General features: G+C 42.6%; 1 protein-coding gene across 7 annotated transcripts in view; it reads right to left on the reverse strand.

Moving 5' to 3' along the window:
• The window catches only part of MSL1 (MSL complex subunit 1), a 1,034,461-nt gene that overhangs the window by 206,382 nt on the left and 809,911 nt on the right, over nt 1-18,168 (reverse strand). For all 7 annotated transcript variants that reach the window (XM_044055025.1, XM_044055020.1, XM_044055021.1 and 4 more), the window contains one exon: nt 11,341-11,465. In XM_044055025.1, the coding sequence (XP_043910960.1) occupies nt 11,341-11,465 (125 nt within the window). The remainder of the gene's footprint in view (nt 1-11,340; nt 11,466-18,168) is intronic.

The following is an 18,168-nucleotide window of genomic DNA, read 5'->3' on the forward strand; positions in this document are numbered from 1 at the left end:
CAGTCTGCAAAGAGGGTAGGAATGGGTGCCTCCTTGCTTATGTACCACATAACTGTGGTGTTGTCTGTCCTTATTAGCAGATGGCCTTGATGCAGAAAGAGTTTGAAGGCCTTGATTGCATGTATCACTGCCAGCATTTCCTTTTGGTTTATGTGCATGCGTAGCTCCTTTTGTGACCATAGTCCTTGAATACATCTGCCCTCCATGTGCGCTCCCCAACCGTGGTCTGAAGCGTCGGTTGTAATGGTTTGGCTGGCTATTGGTTTGCTGAAGGGCAGACCCCTGTTTGACTGACTTGCTTGAGTCCACCACAGAAATTCCTTTTGGAGGCATGGAATGAGTGGGATCAAAGATTCTAAGCTGTGACTGTGCTGAGTCCATAAACTCCTTAGGTACCATTGTAGTTTCCTCATATGCAGCCTTGCTTGTGGAATCAGAAGAATGCAAGATGCCATGTAACCCAGGGCCTGCAGGATTTTCCTTGCAGTCAGCTGAGTTTGTCTTGTCAGATTCTTGAAGTAATCCGGTAGTTGTCTTTGTTTTTCTTCTGTGAGAAAAGCCATTTGGGTGGTTGTGTCTAGATCCGCACCCAGAAAAGTTATTCTTTGGGATGGAACAAGTCTTGATTTGTGAATATTGACTGTATATCCCAAGGCCTGCAGTAGGTGGATGGCATAATTCAAGTCCTTTACCAAAGTTTGTTGGCTGTCCGCTTGTATAAGGCAATCGCCCAGACATGGGTATATTTGAATCCCCTGAAGTCTGCAGTGTGCAATTACTGATGCCAGGCATTTTGTGAATACTCTGGGCGCAGTAGATAAGCCAAAGGGCAATGCTGAGAATTGATAATGCTCTGAACCTGCAAGAAATCTGAGGTGTCTTCTGCAACTTTGTCTGATAGGGACATGCAGGTATGCCTCCTTGAGGTCTAGAGTCACCAGCCAAGACCCCTTGCCCAGCATGGGAAGGAGTTGCTGTAGAGTCAGCATTTTGAATTTTGGCACAATGAGATAAGTATTCAGTGCGGACAAGTCGAGAATAGGCCTCCATTGATTTTCTTTTCTTGGAACAAGGAATAGTCTGGAATAAAATCCTTGTTCTGAAAGTGGAACCTTTTCTATAGCTTTCATTTGCATTAAGTAGGAGATTTATTTCAAAGCCTCTGCCCTTTGATTTGGTGGCAGGTCTGGCATGCCTTTTCTTTTTGGCAATGTGTGAAAATGGAACCTGTATCCTTTGTCTATTATTTGAGTGTCCATTTGTCTCTTGTAATACTGTGCCAATTTTCTGAGAATAAAGAAAGCTTTCCGCCCAAAGGTGCTTTTAATTGAGCCCTGGTTGGCGGAGTCAAAGCAAAGTCATTGAGTCTGTCCTTGTGCAGCTGTTGTAGGTCCTGCACTACCTCTCTGGTTGGGAGGCTGCCATTGACGTCCTCTGTAGGAGCCTCTAGCTGGCCTCTACCTCTGGCACGCCTGTTCTTCCCTCTCTGAAATCTTTCTGTGTCTGGAAAGGACCAATTCTTGGTAGGCCAATTTCTGCTGAATCTTGGTGATTGGACTTGTAGAAAATCTTTGACTGTTTGTACAGATTTTGCCTTTTCCTCAAATTTCTTTAAGACCTCCTGAGCAGTGGAGCCAAATAACTTTTGCTTTTCCAGTGGAGCATCCAGAAGCTTAGCTTTAACATGGTCTGGCAGAGATTGTTCCTTCAGCCAAGCATGCCTACGTATGACTGCACCTGTCATAGCTGACCTACATGAAGCTTCCAATGCATCATAACCACACTGCAAGAAATGGTTGCTAACCTGCTGGGAGTTATGTACCAGATCCTGAAGTGATTTGCGATCTAGGGGTTCAGGTGAAGACAGTTTCTTATGCAATTCATCTAACAAATACTCTTGGTACTGTATCATATGAAATTGACAATTTAATGCCCTCATAGAAAGAGTAGCAGAAGTATACACTTTTTTACCCCATCTCTCTAAAGCCCTGGACTCCCTCCCTTTCAGAGGGGAGTGGATTTTTAGTTGTGGCAGCTGTAACCCCTTTAGGGCCCTGGGAAATAGTTTCTGGATCAGCAGAGTGGACCTTGTAAAGAAAATGATGCGAGTCCGGGACCCTGTAGTACCTATCGGGTTTGACAGGGGCCGGAGGAAGAGTGTCAGGGGTTATGCTAGACTCAGAGTACACATCCTCAATGACATTCAAAACAGGAGGAATAGCCAAAGGTCTATGCTGAGGTAAATGCAGAAAAGTTCTTAATCTTTTCCTGGAATCAGAGAATTCCTGGCCCTGCCATTTGAAATGCTCTCTCATAGTGTGAAGGGTCTCCCCGAAGGATAGTTCTTCAGGAGGGGAGGCCGCAGGGATAGATTCTTCTGCATCAGAGTCCTCGTAGGCCGAAAAAGCCTCCTCCTGGTAGTCCGAGAGAGCAGAGCCATCAGAGGCCTCCTCTGAGGAGTGGGGATCAGAGGGCTCAACCCTGGGCCTTTTGTCTAGAGGAGATTGAGAGCCCCTGTCCGGATGGGGTTGGGAGCCCCTAATTAAGGAAATAAGATCCTCTGCTAAGGTTAGAATCTGTGAACTTGTAGAGGGTCCCTGAGGAATAACCCTGGGGAGCATAGCTTTTGTGTGTTTAGCAGCTTTAGCCCTGGTAAATGCCTTTATGGACATGGATGCAGGAGGCCTGGCTGCACCACGTGCTGGTGTAGTTTTGTCTAGAGGAATGGTGTCGGTAGTTTCCAAGACACCAGTTTCTGAAGGAAATTCAATAACCGACTCAGCAGGGGCCTCCGGGGCCGAGGTTGTCGGTTGAGCGGTTTCGGGGGTCGGAATTACCAAGGACTCGGTTACAGCCAAGACCGAGACACTAGCGGTAAGCCTGGCCGTGGTTTCAGCCGAAACCGCGGCCCGCATGTGTCGGTCCTTGTCCTTCCGTTTCTTTGATAAATGTGAAGTCGGAGTCTCCAACGGCATATTGTACGAAAAACTAGCCCCAAAAAATTCCTCTGCAAACTCCGCCCGACATCTAAGAGTGCGTCGGTTGAAGGAAGCACAGGCAGAACAGGCCGAGACGTCATGGTCTGGGCCTAGGCAGGGGAGGCAGTAAGAGTGGAAATCCTTATGAGGTATTTGTTTCCCACAAGTTAAGCAATTATTAACTTTATCTGACATTGGCTGAGGCAAGAAAGAGTCCCCAACGGGGTACTTAGCTTTTGAAGTCTTCGGTAGCTGAATTACAGGAGCTGGCCGACCGGCACTTGCGAACTGCTTCTGCTTCGGGCACCACGCGGCAAGAAAGACTGAGGAAGATGGTGTCGGCTGACGCTTTTATACCCCAGGCACTCTGACATCGGGGAAAGGGCGACATCAGCCGACGCCGGACCCAGACTTTGGAATCCGGCCGACCAAAGGGCTGCCTGAGGCAGGACAACCCATATGTGATGACTGCAGATGCTTCCTTGAAGGACATCCAGATCTGATAAGGCCAGTAAGGGGCAATGAGGTTAACTGTGCTCTTCAACTGAAATGCTCTCTGAAGAAATTTGGGGATTAGGGGTAATGGGGGATAGGACAAAGGAGACCAAAGCGTCAATCATGAAAGCACAGTGTCCCCTGGTGACTCCCCCAGAGGGGGGATTAGAGCAAAGAAAAAAAAAACGGTTATGTTTTACTGTAGTAACCCCGGTGATGTGCAGTAGCAAGGCCCGCTTTAACCACTCCCACCTTCCAACTGCTGATGACACAAATGAAAAAGGATTGAATATTCATGCTGCAGGATTATTTAATTATTTCACATTTGTTAACCGGGTTAGTCCAACTGGGTAAGAAATTACCTATTTTCAGTGGAGACCCGAGGGGAAAAGCCCCAAACAAAACATACAAATACATACAAATAGAGACAAGTTAACAATATAAAGAGCAAAACAAACTTATGGATACAATGGATAAGAAAAATAAATGTAATCCAAGGAATAGTACATAGCTATATACAAGGTCAGAAGAAGGAAAATGCAAAAGAAGATAGGAGTAGAGGAGGAATGAAGTGATCTAGAGGGAGAAAAAAAAAAAGATTACATTAAGATTTACTGGTTCTTCATGGTTTACATGTAATTTGTACATATACAATCTGGGGAAAAATGCAGTGATCTCCAAATCTCACTACATTCTGGTAAAAACAAAACACAGTTGTGTGGAAATAACATAGCAAATGCCCTGTCAAAAAAACAGGTTTATGGGTGAGTACTAGGCTAATTGCCTTTGTGGCCCATTTTAAGTCTAGCCAATTACCCCATATGAGAATCAAACCCTGCAGTTTGTGCATCTAAGGTAAACACCTTAACAATTATGCCAACCTCCCACCCAAAATGCCAACCCTCCCACCCAAAACAGTTGCAAAACACAATTATCTCTCAGACACCTTCATATTATATGAAACACCATAACCTCTACATCATGATGTACAGCAGTCTAAATTCTGACACTCTCTCTGATCAAAAATATACAATGCTTTGTCTTTAAAAAAATCAATTGTGTGGAAATTGTCGGAGGCATGCTTTTGGCCGAAGGAAGAACCGAGGACTCGGTTTCAGCCGAAACCGAGACACTCGCGGTAGGCCTAACCGTGGTTTCAGCCGAAACCGCGGGCCGCGAGTGTTGGTCCTTTTCCTTGCGTTTTTTGGCTAAATGTGTAGTCGGAGTCTCCGACGGCATTTTATATGCAAAAGCGGGACCAAAAAACTCTTCAGCAAACTCCGACCGACGTCTAAGTGTCCGTCGGTTGAAGGAAGCACAGGCTAAACAAGCTGATACGTCGTGGTCTGGGCCTAAGCAAGGAAGGCAGTAAGAGTGGAAATCCTTATGAGGTATTTGTTTCCCCACAAGTTAAACAATTATTTACTTTGTCTGACATCGGCTGAGGCAAGAAAGAGTCCCCAACGGGGTACTTAGCTTTTTTAGAAGTCTTCGGTAGCTGAAATCTCTGGATCTGACCAACCGGCACTTGCGAACAGCTTCTGCTTCGGGCACCGCGCGGCAAGAAAGACTGAGGAAAATGGCGTCGGCTGATGCCTTTATACCCCAGGAGCTATGACGTCGGGTGAAGTGCGACATCAGCCGAGGCCAGACCCAGACTTTGGAATCCGGCCGACCGAAGGGCTGCCTGAGGCAGGACAACCCATATGTTATGACTGCAGATGCATCCTTGAAGGACATCATGGCAAATGTAACTCATCTGTACCCCAACTACTCTGTCTGTTTCATAAATACGAAATACTGCCTCTTTTTAGGTCTTTTGAGTAGATGTCTTTTGATACTCTATACCTCAGTGTTTGACTTTTGTATGACCTGTTAATTTAATGTATTCCATACTGTATGTATCATCTCCTTGTGTGTATGCACTGAAAGCACTCATAACATGAAATGAATGTTTCATGTAATTTCCTGTTATACTATGTATGTGTTTTTTGGAGCTTATCTCCCCGGGCCTCCGCTGAAAATGGACCTGTGTCCAGTTGGACTTTCCCGGTTAACAAATGTACAATAAAAATAAATAAATAAAATAAAAATGCCCTGGTAGTCTCAGACAAAAACAGTTGCCATTACACAATTAATCTGCATCTTAGACACCTTGATAGCTATCATATGCAACACCATACCTTCTACAAGAGTCTTAAGAAACAGAAATCAAAGCTCTACAGAAACAAATACACAAATCTTGTCACTTACCAGAAGAAGCATTAAAAGTCCTTAACAAAATACCACCAGACCTTGCATTTAAACGTGAGAGTTTTTGGAATTAAAGCAAATTGGGGGGGGGGGGGGTTAACATTAGCAACAGAAAACAACTCACTTCAACCATCACATTTATCTGTGAACTGACTTACCAGAAAGTGGGCATGGCCTGTATAACTGACATGGCAAATGGCAGTCATGTCATATGCAGATGAAACATGACACTGCCATGCAGATATGGCAGTGACATCATGTTTGTTGAAGTGACACACATGAAAATCACCTTTGTACATGCTCCTGACACTGAGAGGCTCCAGAGCTAAAGTAATTAAATGCTGCAAGTATTGGACCCTTTGTTGTAGTACAAACAACTTCCCAGTTTAAATGCAAGTTAGTTTACATTTTACATTCTAAATTTTGAACATATCCTTTTTGGGGAAGTGGCAGTGTTAGGTAATACCCAGCTGATTATATTCTTGTCCATTTTATGATGTTATACGAAACACAGTCAATGAATGGTATTTTGTGAAGGCCTATTAAATGTAAGTTATTTTATTATATTTTACATTCCATATTTTTGAACATATCCTTTTTTGGGGAAGTGGGTGCGTTAGGTATTAGATAATATCCACCTGATGGACAGCCACAGGTTGAAGATCAAATGAAAACAACAACTTCAGATTAAACGTTAGTTTGAGAAACTTTATAAAGCCTAGCTGCTTTTTTTGGGGACTGAAGGCTGTGAATAAGGGTTGTTACAGACAGCACTAAATACATCCTACAAGGCTGAGACTTTTAGAGAAATAAGCAGAGAATAACACATATCCATAAATAACACTTCATAATTTCTTCTCAATTTAGGAGGATGATCCATTTGTTTCCATTAAAACACCTCATTCACCCTGGCTATATTCTGAGAAAAGGAACATTCTTCCATAAGAGGCTGTGAGGACAAATCTGAATTTGAGATCTGAGCTTGAGGATCTACAGAAGAAACCCTGTCTCTGTATGTCAAAATCTTCTGACATGTCTTCCTCAGAAATATTTCTACTGCCCTGACTTACAGGTACTGTATTCGGAGTACAAGGTTAATGATCTATAACAATTTAATGGCTAAGGTTTTTAAAAAAAATCAAACCTTCTAATAGTCACCATGTCTTCTTAAGAACAATGTTTAACCTTTTTTTTTTTTTTTAAAACAGGTATTTCTGATGACAGACTAGGAAAAGGTACTTCTCCCCTATCAAAAGGTCTCTTCCCCCCGGAACACATCTGGTAGCATTACCTGGCATATGTCTGTGTCCCAGTAAAGATGGCTCTCCCATAACTAGTTCAGACAATGGAAAAAATGAAGAAAACATGGCTAACTCCTGGTTCATGATGGCTAAAATGCCTACACCAGAGAATTAAGTGAGTGGTCAGAGGAATGATTGCAGGCCACTACAGAGTAGTGGCTGAGGTGAAGACGAGTCCAAACAGATGGCATGGGCTCTTTGGTAAATTGTTTTTTCTTTTTAGGAACTATGGAAGTTGGACAAACAGGTCTGGGTGAATACCCATGCTGTGATGGAGGAAGAGGACACTTCATTTGCGGTAAACATTGCTGGAATTAGTCGGAAGGTAAGCTGTTACTCAGTTTGCACAAGCAGCACACCTTCATAGAGTCCTCAACACTGTAATGCATAAGCAGCACACTAAAATCCTGTCAGAAACCCCTCTATATATATAAAAAAAAAAAAAAAAAAAAAAAAAAAAATTACTCGGTTAGCAAAAAAGATCAAGTACGTTGCCACAGGGTGAACATTAAGTACTACATAACCTGTAGTAGTCCTTGCTCAACTAAAACAGTTTCCACACTAAATATCCCTTTAAAGCACAAAGTTTACAAAGCCAGTACATTTAGGCACCAGATTAGCCCTCAAAATAGCTGAAGCTAAAAATATCCAGCCCTGACAGGAAAGGTTAAATATTACAAAAAAGAAGTTATGTACCCACCATAATGTTCCATGTGAGTAGTTAGACTTCATTTGTCAGCAACCTGTGGGTTCCAGATCCGATACGGATCCGAGCCGGCAGCTTACCAAGCTAAAGATCCGAGCTCCAAGCTCCGCCCCCTTACCCATACTACACTGCAACCTCCTTCCAATCCTCAGATCGAGTTTGCCACCTAACAATGTGACACACAACAACCCAAGCCAAAAAGACCTGACCTGAACTCATACACCAGGCTCGTCAAATTCAGGACATCGAGCCCAAACAGAGGAATAACCATCAAGGTCAGGGGGAAGGAGGGGGGGGGGGTTGCTGACAAATGAAGTCTAACTACTCAGATGGAACGTTATGGTTCAGTACATAACTTCTTTATCTGAAGTAGTTAACTTCATTTGATCAGCAACCTGTGGGACAGAGTCCCCAGCTACACGAAATCTTGGGAGGCCCTTAAGGAAGAATATTCCGGAGCACTGCAGAGCCAAAGGAAGCCCTACCTCTAGACATCAAATCTAGCTTATAATAAGTAATGAAGGTGTGAGAGGAGGCCCAGATAGCTGCTGAGCAGATATCGTCTAGGGAAACTTAGACCAGAATGCAGCAGAAGTAGCCATAGAACGGGTGGAGTGAGCATGAACCCCTTCTGGTGCTGGTAATCCAAGTTCTTTATATGCTTGTAAAAGACAAAGCGAAATCCACTTAGTGATAGTCACTTTTGAAGCTGGTTTTCCCAAAAAGGGTCTAGCAAAGGAAATGAAAAGCTCGTCAGATTTATGGAAGGGTTTGGACCTATGCAAATAAAAACGTAACTGCCTATGCACATCCAGCAAATGAAGTTTACATTCCCCTTTATTTTGAAAATTAGGGAAAAATACTGGCAAATTAATAGACTGATTAATATTAGACTCCGAAGCAACTTTAGGAAGAAAAGATGGGTTAGTCCTGAGAGACACCCTATCCTTGTGAAAAACTAGGTATGGGGGTTTCATACACAGCGCCTGAAGCTCCGACACTCTCCTGGCTAAAGTAATAGCCACCAGGAAGGCAGTCTTCCATGACAAGAATTGCAAGTCAACTGATGCTGCGGGCTTGAACGGGGGCGCAACTAAAGCTTGAAGAACCAAAGTCAAATCCCACTGCGGGGAAGGATTTTTAATAGGAGGCATTAGAAGAAAAGTACCTTTCAAAAAGGTCTTGCAAATTCTGGCAGCAGCTAGGGAGCCTGAATTTTCCCCTACATGAAAATGGGAAATAGCCACCAGCTGTACTTTCACTATGGAAGATCTGGCCCCTTGTTGGAAAATATGAGAAAAAAAATCTAACACCGCTGGAACCAGAGCAGTAAAGGGATCCAAATTTCTCAGCAAAGCCCAAATGAAAAATGTTCCACTTACTACTGTAAACTTTTCTGGTAGAGACTTATGTGCCGCTACCAAGAAGACATACCGGGAGTCCTAGCAACTAAGGGAACTGGAGCAACCAAGCTGTGAGCTTGAGGCTGTCCAGATTTGGAGGAAGAATTCCCGAGGGATGACGAATAAGATCCGGAATGGGATCCAAGATCCAGGGCGGAGCTAGGAGATGAGACCGCAGGCAAGGGAACCAAACTTGACGAGGCCAGTATGGGGCTATGAAGATAACTCTGCTCCCCAACAGATGAGCTTTTCTGTAAGAATTTTGTCATGAGTGGAAGCAGGGGACATGCATAAAGAAGACCAGGTGGCCCAGCACGGACAAGAGCATCTCTGGGGGCTTCCCCCATCGGGGGAATTAGAGCGAAAAACTCACTGCACTTCAAGTTGGATGGCGATGCGAAGAGATCGCAGCAAGGTTGACCCCAGCTTAGGAAGATCTGTTCCGCTACATAAGGGTTCACAGACCACTCGTAAGGCGAAAGGATAGTTCTGCTCAATTTGTCTGCCAAGATGTTGGACCAACCCAGGATGTGCATTTCTATCAGAAAGCGGTTGGTGGAGATCGCCCATTCCCACCCTCTCATGGCCTCTCGACAAAGTGGATAAGACCTGGTTCCCCCTGTTTGTTGATGTACCAGACCACTGACATATCGTCTGACTGGATCACAATAGTTGCCAGAGGAAGACAGGTATGAAGGGCCTGCAATGCTAAAAGGACTGCTCTCATCTCTAGAACGTTTATATGCAGAATGGTCTAGCTCTGAGTCCACGTGCCTTGGACAGTCCTGCCTGAACAGTGCCCCCTCCCCCACCCTAAGAGGGAGGCATCCGTGGTCACCGTGGCTTGGGGCAGAGGCACAACAAAGGGGCATCCTTCTCGCAATTCCTGGAAAACCACCACATGAGAGAATGTTTGCACACTTTGCTCAGAGGAATCAGAAAGTCTAGAGACTGATGTTGTACAGACCACTGGACTTGTAATGTCCACTGTAACAATCTCATATGCAGACATGCACAAAGAATCAGATTTATAGCTGCTGCCATGGACCCTAGAGCTCTCAGGCTGAGACTTTAAAGAAGAAATAACAGTAAGAATAAAGCACCTGCCCTATGGAGCTTAACAATGAAGTGGAACTGAGAAGGTCAATTAACTGATGGAGGCTTCTTTACACTATTTATATCCCTTACCCTATTTTATTTGGTTTTATGACTTTCGCCAAGGCTTCATGGTGAGACTCCAAGAGGGTTTTTTTGAACATTTTAATAAATATTGGTCTTTGTTTCATTACTATTTTATATTTATAGTATTTGCAACTTTGGAGGAATCAGTTCTCATCACGCAAGTGTGAAGGTGATCTTTCCTCAGGGCCATCACCAGCTTCTGAAAGATATCCCAAATCTATTACAATACATCATAACAGCAACTATCACAATAAACAATAATGCAACAGCAGTAAAATGATCAGGAACATTTTCCACCAGACCTGATACTTGTCACTCTGATATATTGCTCCTTGCCTGCAGAAATGCTTCTTGCACCAAAAAGTCCCAATGTGTCCATGAGCTGCTCTTTTTTTTACTGATGAACTCAACATGGGGAGAACAACTCTGCTCTGAGGATGTCTAAAGCTCAGGAATGAAGGGAGGAAGAACAGATGTTTACCTGTGGCCAATTCTAAACTATAAAGAATTGCAGCAGGCAGGCTTATAATGAACACAACCAGTTTAAACAAACCACCTATTTTGCATTTTATCTAAAGACACATTTTTTTTCTCTGACATCAAACCTAGCTTTATCAGTTACTTGTGAAAATGTTCATCTTTTTTCTATAACACTTTTAGTATCCAATTAATGGTTATCGGGCCACAGCTTGTCCTGGCAGTCTGTAGAAGGCCAGTCTACTACAAGACTCGCATATTCACTCACACACCTACTGATAATCTGGACAGCAGGCATTTCACCTACAGTATTGTCTTTGGGATGTACAAAGGAACTAATGAATCTAGCAAAACCTCACACAGACACAGGAAGGATAAGCACGGTCCACATAAAGGGGAGCTCAGTTGAGAAGTACTAGAGAAGCAACAGCGCCTCCAAAGTACTGCACCATGAAACAGCAAACCTAAGTGCTTAGAGGGCATCAGTGGCAATATTTGCAGCACCTAGAAATCAAAACTGTAACAATACAAACTCTAACACATACCATCATCAGGATCTGGAAAAAATGAGGTAATATCAGGCTCAGATTCCTGAATACCCTTCTTCTTATACATTCGCAGTTGTAGTCGCTGCAATATTCTCTGCTCTCGGATTCGCTGAATATCCCACCTGAGAAAATTAAAGCATAAAATGGTACTGAATATATTTAAGGGCAAATAAGAAAAGAAACAGACAAGCATAAAACAATGAACTTGTGCGAGCTTTTAATGAAAGTACAAAAAGACTGCCTACCAAGCAATAAACTATCACATTCTTTACAGTTAAGAATTACAAATGGTGCCTTCACAAGAAGGTACAAAGAAGAAACAATAAAGGTGACTTTACGCTAAGTTACTGGAAGTCAACAGATACAAGGTCAGACTGGTGGTCAGGTGGTTAGAAATCAAATCCTCTCACTGTTAAGATACACATTTGAATTCCACAATAGAATATTCTAGGTTATGACAGCTAAAAAGCACATGCAATATTGTCAGTGTGATATGCACAAAATGTAACTGATCAAGTTCCAACAAAATTTTGCATCAACAAAGTTAAAAAAAATAATGAAATTCTAAAACATAAGAGGGGATGTAGTGGGCAGCCTAGGATAAAGGCAGAAAAAATATTAGTAGTCATCCAACTGCTAAAAGAAGCTCAAGAGAAGGAGAAAGCTGGAGAAGTAACAAAAGAGAGAAATATTCTGTTTAATCATATAATTTCGCTAGAGGCTGGTTTACATGAAAAAGGATGTTAAAGAAGTTAATGTACAGAGATGATGAACAAGTTCCTTGTTTAGAAAAGAATGTGATAGTGCTATGCTAGCAGGTTAAAGCAGGATGAGGACAAATGGAAAGGTGGGAAAACAACCAAAGAAGAAACATTAAAGGAGCCACAACGGCCTTCAGGAAGATGAGATGCAGGGTAAGAAAGACCCAAGTAGTAAACAAGTTGGTAGTAGTGCAAGTGAAAACAGGACAGGAACAAATGGGCAGGTGGAAAAATAAAGGAGGAAATGTAACAGGAGCCAGAACAACATTCAAAGAAATAAGATGCAGAAATGGGATGACCCAGGTGTCAAATGAGTTGACAGTAATGCCAGAGAGAATTACTGGTTAAACTGTATGCCCTTCCTTAGAAATCAGACTGGTACTGCAGAACTGGAAGGTGCCAAACATAGACAGTCTGCAAAAAACTAAGTCGAAGAACAAGAAGGGGAATTACAGGCTCTTCACTTTCATGTCCTCCCAAAGGAAGCTTTTAAAAAAATTCTTTAGAGAGGAATTGGTAAACAAGTTTCTCAAAGCACACTGTCTCACAAATGGACAACATCATGACTTCATACAACAAACATCTTCCTAAGCCATCCTAACCAAGTTTCATAAATGCCTTCCCAGTGAAGTGGAAAACCAGAGAGAACAGTACATATCAGGTTTCAATAGGACCTTCAGCAATATGCCTCAGAGAAATCCGGTGGGGAATTTAAAGAATACTTTATGATGTGACAAACAAAATGAGATGGACAGGCAGCTAAATAAATGAGAAGTAGAAGACAGTGGCACTCCGGGAAGGAATGCCTGCAGGAAAGCTGGTAAGTAGTGGGGTGCAACAGGGTTCTGTATTAAGGGCAGTCTATTCAGCATATTTGTGCAGGAAAGCATCGTGGAGAAAGCAAAACCAGCCTGTTTAGTGACAGTACTATGACTGGTTCAGTAATCACAAATTATAAATAAGTCACTAGAAAGACCTGCTGTATCTAACATGGATTATTAAAAACAATCAAAGGTTAATCGTAAAATATTGTCAGGATATGCACCCCAGTTGGAAAAAAAATGATGGAGAGCATACAAGCTACATGGAATGGTCCTAATAAGAATGGAGAAAGAAAACTACTTGGAGGTTGCATCTAATCACAGCCTCAGTCACACAAAAAAATGCAAAATTTACAGTTGTGTATAAAATCTTACCACAACAGTAGACGTCCTCTTCACTGTTGCAGTACTCGTTTTGTTTTACTCAGATATAGGTTCATAGGTAAGTACTAGGCTATCTGCCCAAGGGCATTTATAAGCCTAGCCAGAATGTGTTGGCTTTCACCATCCCCTTAGATTAGTTCCCTGTGCCTCTGTCCAGCAGAGCCATCAGTTCCTTGTGCCACTGTCCAGCAGAGCCAGTGCAGTGATCACCGGGGTAAATTTTCTGTTTCCCATCCACCCGTCAAGGTTTCTTTTGAAGAGTGTTAGTGAGGGGCTCTGCCTGATGTATACTGGAATCCTGTTCCAAAGCATGGGGAGTCTCTGGGATAGTAATCTATCCCTCCAGCATGTCCTATTTATCGTTGTGGTGAGGTTTATATCTGTAGAGCGTGTGGCTTTCTGGGATTTGTTTTTTTTTTTTAGGTGGAGCATGTCCATCAATTCTGGGTTGGACATGGCCTTGTATGTCAGGCAGAGATCACCTCTGAGTAAGCGGTATGCAACTGAGTACAGCTGGAGTTCCTTGAGTTGGGCTGCATAGGGCATCTATTTGAGGCCAGTAATTTTCTTGGTGAGGTAGTTTTGTGGCCTTTCCAGCTGTTGCAGGTGTCTTGTAAGGTACATCCCAAATGGGGCATTGTATTCTATGATGGGTCTAATAAGTGATGAGTACAGAGGCACAATAACTTCTTTTGTTCTAGATGCAAACCCTTTTGTGATTAGGTGGGCCACACAGAAGTATTTTCTAACCACCTTGGCAATATGATTATCAAAGGAGAGATTACTATCTACTTGGGTCCCCAGATCTCTTATTACATTTTCTGTATTTAGGGGACTACCACCTATGTGGTAGTTCGCGGGTATTTTGTTTTTTCCAAAGGGGATGACTATGCACTTTTTGGCATTTAGCTTGAGGCCATGATTTTGACACCAGGTATCCGTCTCAGTGAGATCCATCTGAAGGGTGTCTGTATCAGCCGGAGAATCAATTATGTTTTTATTTTTTTAAAAGTCAAAGATCATACAAACTATGTATAAACAAATATAAAAAACTATATACAATGTTAATAATGCATACATGTAAAGGGAAATTTTTATTTTATTTCTCTAATAAAGATTTCAATTTCTCCCAAGCAATTTGCTTATGTGTCAGATTTTTTGATCTCAGTTTTATAGTGGAAATTTCTCTATCACAAACAAAGTTTGGCTAAATAAACAAATTCACTGCTAATGTGTGTGTGTTCTGATTTCTAATTTTTTTGTAACCACTTTCTTTGCTATTACTAGTATTGACCATAATATATGCATTTGACTCCTGGGTATAATTCGGGACCAGGCAGATTAAACAATATGAGAGAGTCAGAAATTGTACAACTGTCATTCCACATAGCTTTACAAAATTATCTAAAATCATTCCAAAAAGGAGATACCATTTTACAATTTACAATCGTATGCAACCAGTCAGCATCAGCTTTGATTACATCTCCAACATTTCACGTCTTCTTTTTTATATATTTTGGGAGTTTTATTGGGAGTTAAAAAGCCACTATGCGGGAACTTCCAAGTATACATGTTCTAATAGGGAGAAGTTGTGTTTTTTCCTGCTGATTTTAAAGAAAGCCTTTTATTATTTAATGTAAATTCTTCATTATTTATTTTTGTTAAATAGTTCCAGTAAGAGACACATGTAAACGTAAAATTTGTTCTGATAAATTTATATATAATAGATATAAATGGAGTACATTTTAGGGAACCATTATTAATGGTAGAAATTATGTCTAAAATTTTGGATATGTTTTTGTTAAGTGTTTCTAATGAAATGATAGTTCTGTGTTGAAAGAACTCTTTACAGGTCTGAATATCAAACCAGTTACAATTTTGAGACTATATCTAGCTAATAAGTAATCAGCTGTGTGAATTTGATTTGTTGACAAGGACTGTTGCCAATACAGCAAAAAAGAAGTTATGTCTTACCATAATGTTCCATCTGAGTTGTTGATCTTCTTCCTGTCATCACTGATGGAACTGATGGGTTTGGTTCTGAGCCCTCGGAACCGAGTCAGCCTTATACCAAGCTTGTGTGCACCAAAAACTCTCAAGCTAAGCTACTACCCACAATGCCCTTTGCTCAGTTACCTCAGATCGAGTTTGCATGCAACATATAGAGAAAGAATAAGCCAGAGGCAATCTCTGCGCAGAAACCCTAATACACCACAAAGACCCAGAAGATCCGCCAGGAACCTTAGGAGGGGGTCGGTGGGAGGGTGTGATGACTGGAAGAAGATCAACAACTCAGATGGAACGTTATGGTAAGACATAACTTTTTTATCAGAAGTTGTTAATCTTCTTCCTATTCATCACTGATGGGACCAAGTCCCCAGCTACTTGGAGAACCTGGGTGGCCCTTACGGAAGAACATTCCTGAGAAACATTGAGCCAAAGGCCGCTCTTCCCCTGGAGATCAAATCCAATTTGTAATGCTTGATAAAAGTGTGGGGCTTAGCCCAAATAGCAGCTGCAAAAATGTCATCCATGAAGGCCCTAGAGTGGAAGGCAAATTCGCAGATGACTGCAAACTGGGTGCCGTAATCGACTCTCCGGCTGACACAAGCATCATCCAAAAGGGTCTCTCAGAGACGGATAACTGGTGCCAGAGCCATGGCCTAAAGCTAAATGCCAAAAAGTGCATAGTCATCCCCTTTGGGAAAAACAATGTGCCCACGAGTTACCACATAGGTGGTAATCCATTAAGTACAGAAGAAGTAATTAGGGACTTGGGGACCCAAGTAGATAGCAATCTCTCCTTTGACAATCACGTTGCCAAAGTGGTTAGAAAGACCTTCTACATAGCCCACCTTATCATGAAAGGATTCACATTTAGATCAAGAGAGGTCATTGTGCCCCTCTACTCATCACTTATTAGGCCCAAAATTGAATACAATGCCCCATTTGGGATGTACCTTACCAGACACCTGCAACAACTGGAAAGACCCCAAAAGTACCTCACCAAGAGGATCAAGGGGCTCAAACAGATGCCCTATGCAGTTCGGCTAAAGAAACTCCAGCTCTACTCAGTTGCGTACCACCTACTCAGAGGTGATCTGTGTCTGACAAAGCCATGTCCAACCCAGAATTAATGGACATGCTTCACCTCAGGAAATCCAAATCCCTTAGAGCTACATGCTCCAGGGACTTGAACCTCAGCAGAGAAATAAATAGGACATGCTGAAGGGACAGATTCATATCCCAGAGGCTCCCCTCACTCTGGAACAAAATCCCAATCCATGTTAGGCAGAGCCCCTCACTGACGCTCTTGAAGAGAAATCTTGACGAGTGGATGGGAGATCTTAAGTTTACCCCTGGGATCTCTTCTGTGTCCCTGCTTGACAGAGGTACAGTAAACTAACCTTAAAAGCGCTACCATCTGTGACCTACTATACAGAGGTACTGTCAACTGATCTAAAAGGGTGGTGAAAGCCAAACACACTCTGGCTAGGCTTATAAATGCCCTAGGGCATATAGCCTAGTATAACCTATGAACCTATGAACAGATGCTGCAATAGCCCTATTTGAGTGAGCTTTGATTTGGCCCGGCTTAGATCCTTCCGTGAGTGAATATGTGAAGGCAATGCAATCCCTGAGCCATTTAGGCAAAGTAACCTTTGATACTGCACCTCCCATTCTAAGGCCCGCAAAGGAAACGTAAAGCTGGTCTGACTTGCGGAATTATTTAGTTTTGTCCAGATAAAAGTGTAATTGTCTATGAACATCCAGGGAATGTAGGCAGTATTCTCCCTTGTTAGAGTAATTTGGGAAAAACACAGGGAGCTCAATGGACTGGTTAATGGAAAAGTCAGAAACCACTTTTGGGAGGAAGGATGGGTTAGTTTGAAGTGATACTCTGTCCTAATGAAAGATCAGATAAGGGATCTTGATACATAATGCTTGTAATTCCGAAATTCATCTTGAAGTTACAGCCACCAGGAATAAGGACTTTCAAGATAAGAATTTTAGATCACAGGTGCAGCCGGGTCAAAAGGGGGCAGAGAGAGAGAGAGAGAACCTGCAGAACCCAGGACAAATTTCATGCCTCCACCGGCTGTCTGATGAGAGGCCTGCTGTAAAAATACCCTTGAGGAAGGTGTTGCAAAGACGAGAGGAGATAAGTGGTACTCCTTCAGACCCGTTACGGAAGTTGGAAATAGCTGCTAGATGGACTCGAATGGTAGAAGCAGAGGCACCTTTGTCGAACAGCTCAGCCAAATAAAGAAGAATAGTGGCTACGGGGGCTGAGAAAGTACAGTTTTGTACCTACCATAAATGTAGATGTTCGAGTGTTCACCCTGCTGCAGTCATCACACTTGGATTATCCTGCCGTCAGGCGGTCCCGCAGTCGGCCTGAGTTCCAAAGTCTTGGTTCAGTGTCGGTTGCTGTCGCTTCCTCCCTGACGTCAGTGCGCCAGGGGTATATAAGAGGCATCCAACGCCATTTTCTTCAATTTTTCTTGCCCCAGATGTCAGGTGCCCCCACAATAGGTAGGCAATACTTATTGCTATATAAAATATGCAAGTAAAAATAAAACAATACTTTCAGTCACAAGCAAATACACCACAGAGGTTGTATAGGATAGAAAGGTATGGATAAGTCCAGCTAGTTCAGAGGGGATGGAGGGACGGTAACCTGGACTGCAGCAGGGTGAACACTCGAACATCTACATTTATGGTAGGTACAAAACTGTACTATTTTCATCGTGTTACCCTGCTGCAGTCATCACACTTGGGTTGAATCCCAAAGCTAAGGATGGGTGGTGGAGTTAAACAGGGTTAAAAGAAGCTAGTAGGCCCTGCAAAACTGCAGT

Source organism: Protopterus annectens, chromosome 13.part0 (genome assembly GCF_019279795.1).
Source record: "Protopterus annectens isolate FY-2018-M chromosome 13.part0, PAN1.0, whole genome shotgun sequence".
In the NCBI taxonomy this organism is placed as follows: Eukaryota; Metazoa; Chordata; order Ceratodontiformes; family Protopteridae; genus Protopterus; species Protopterus annectens.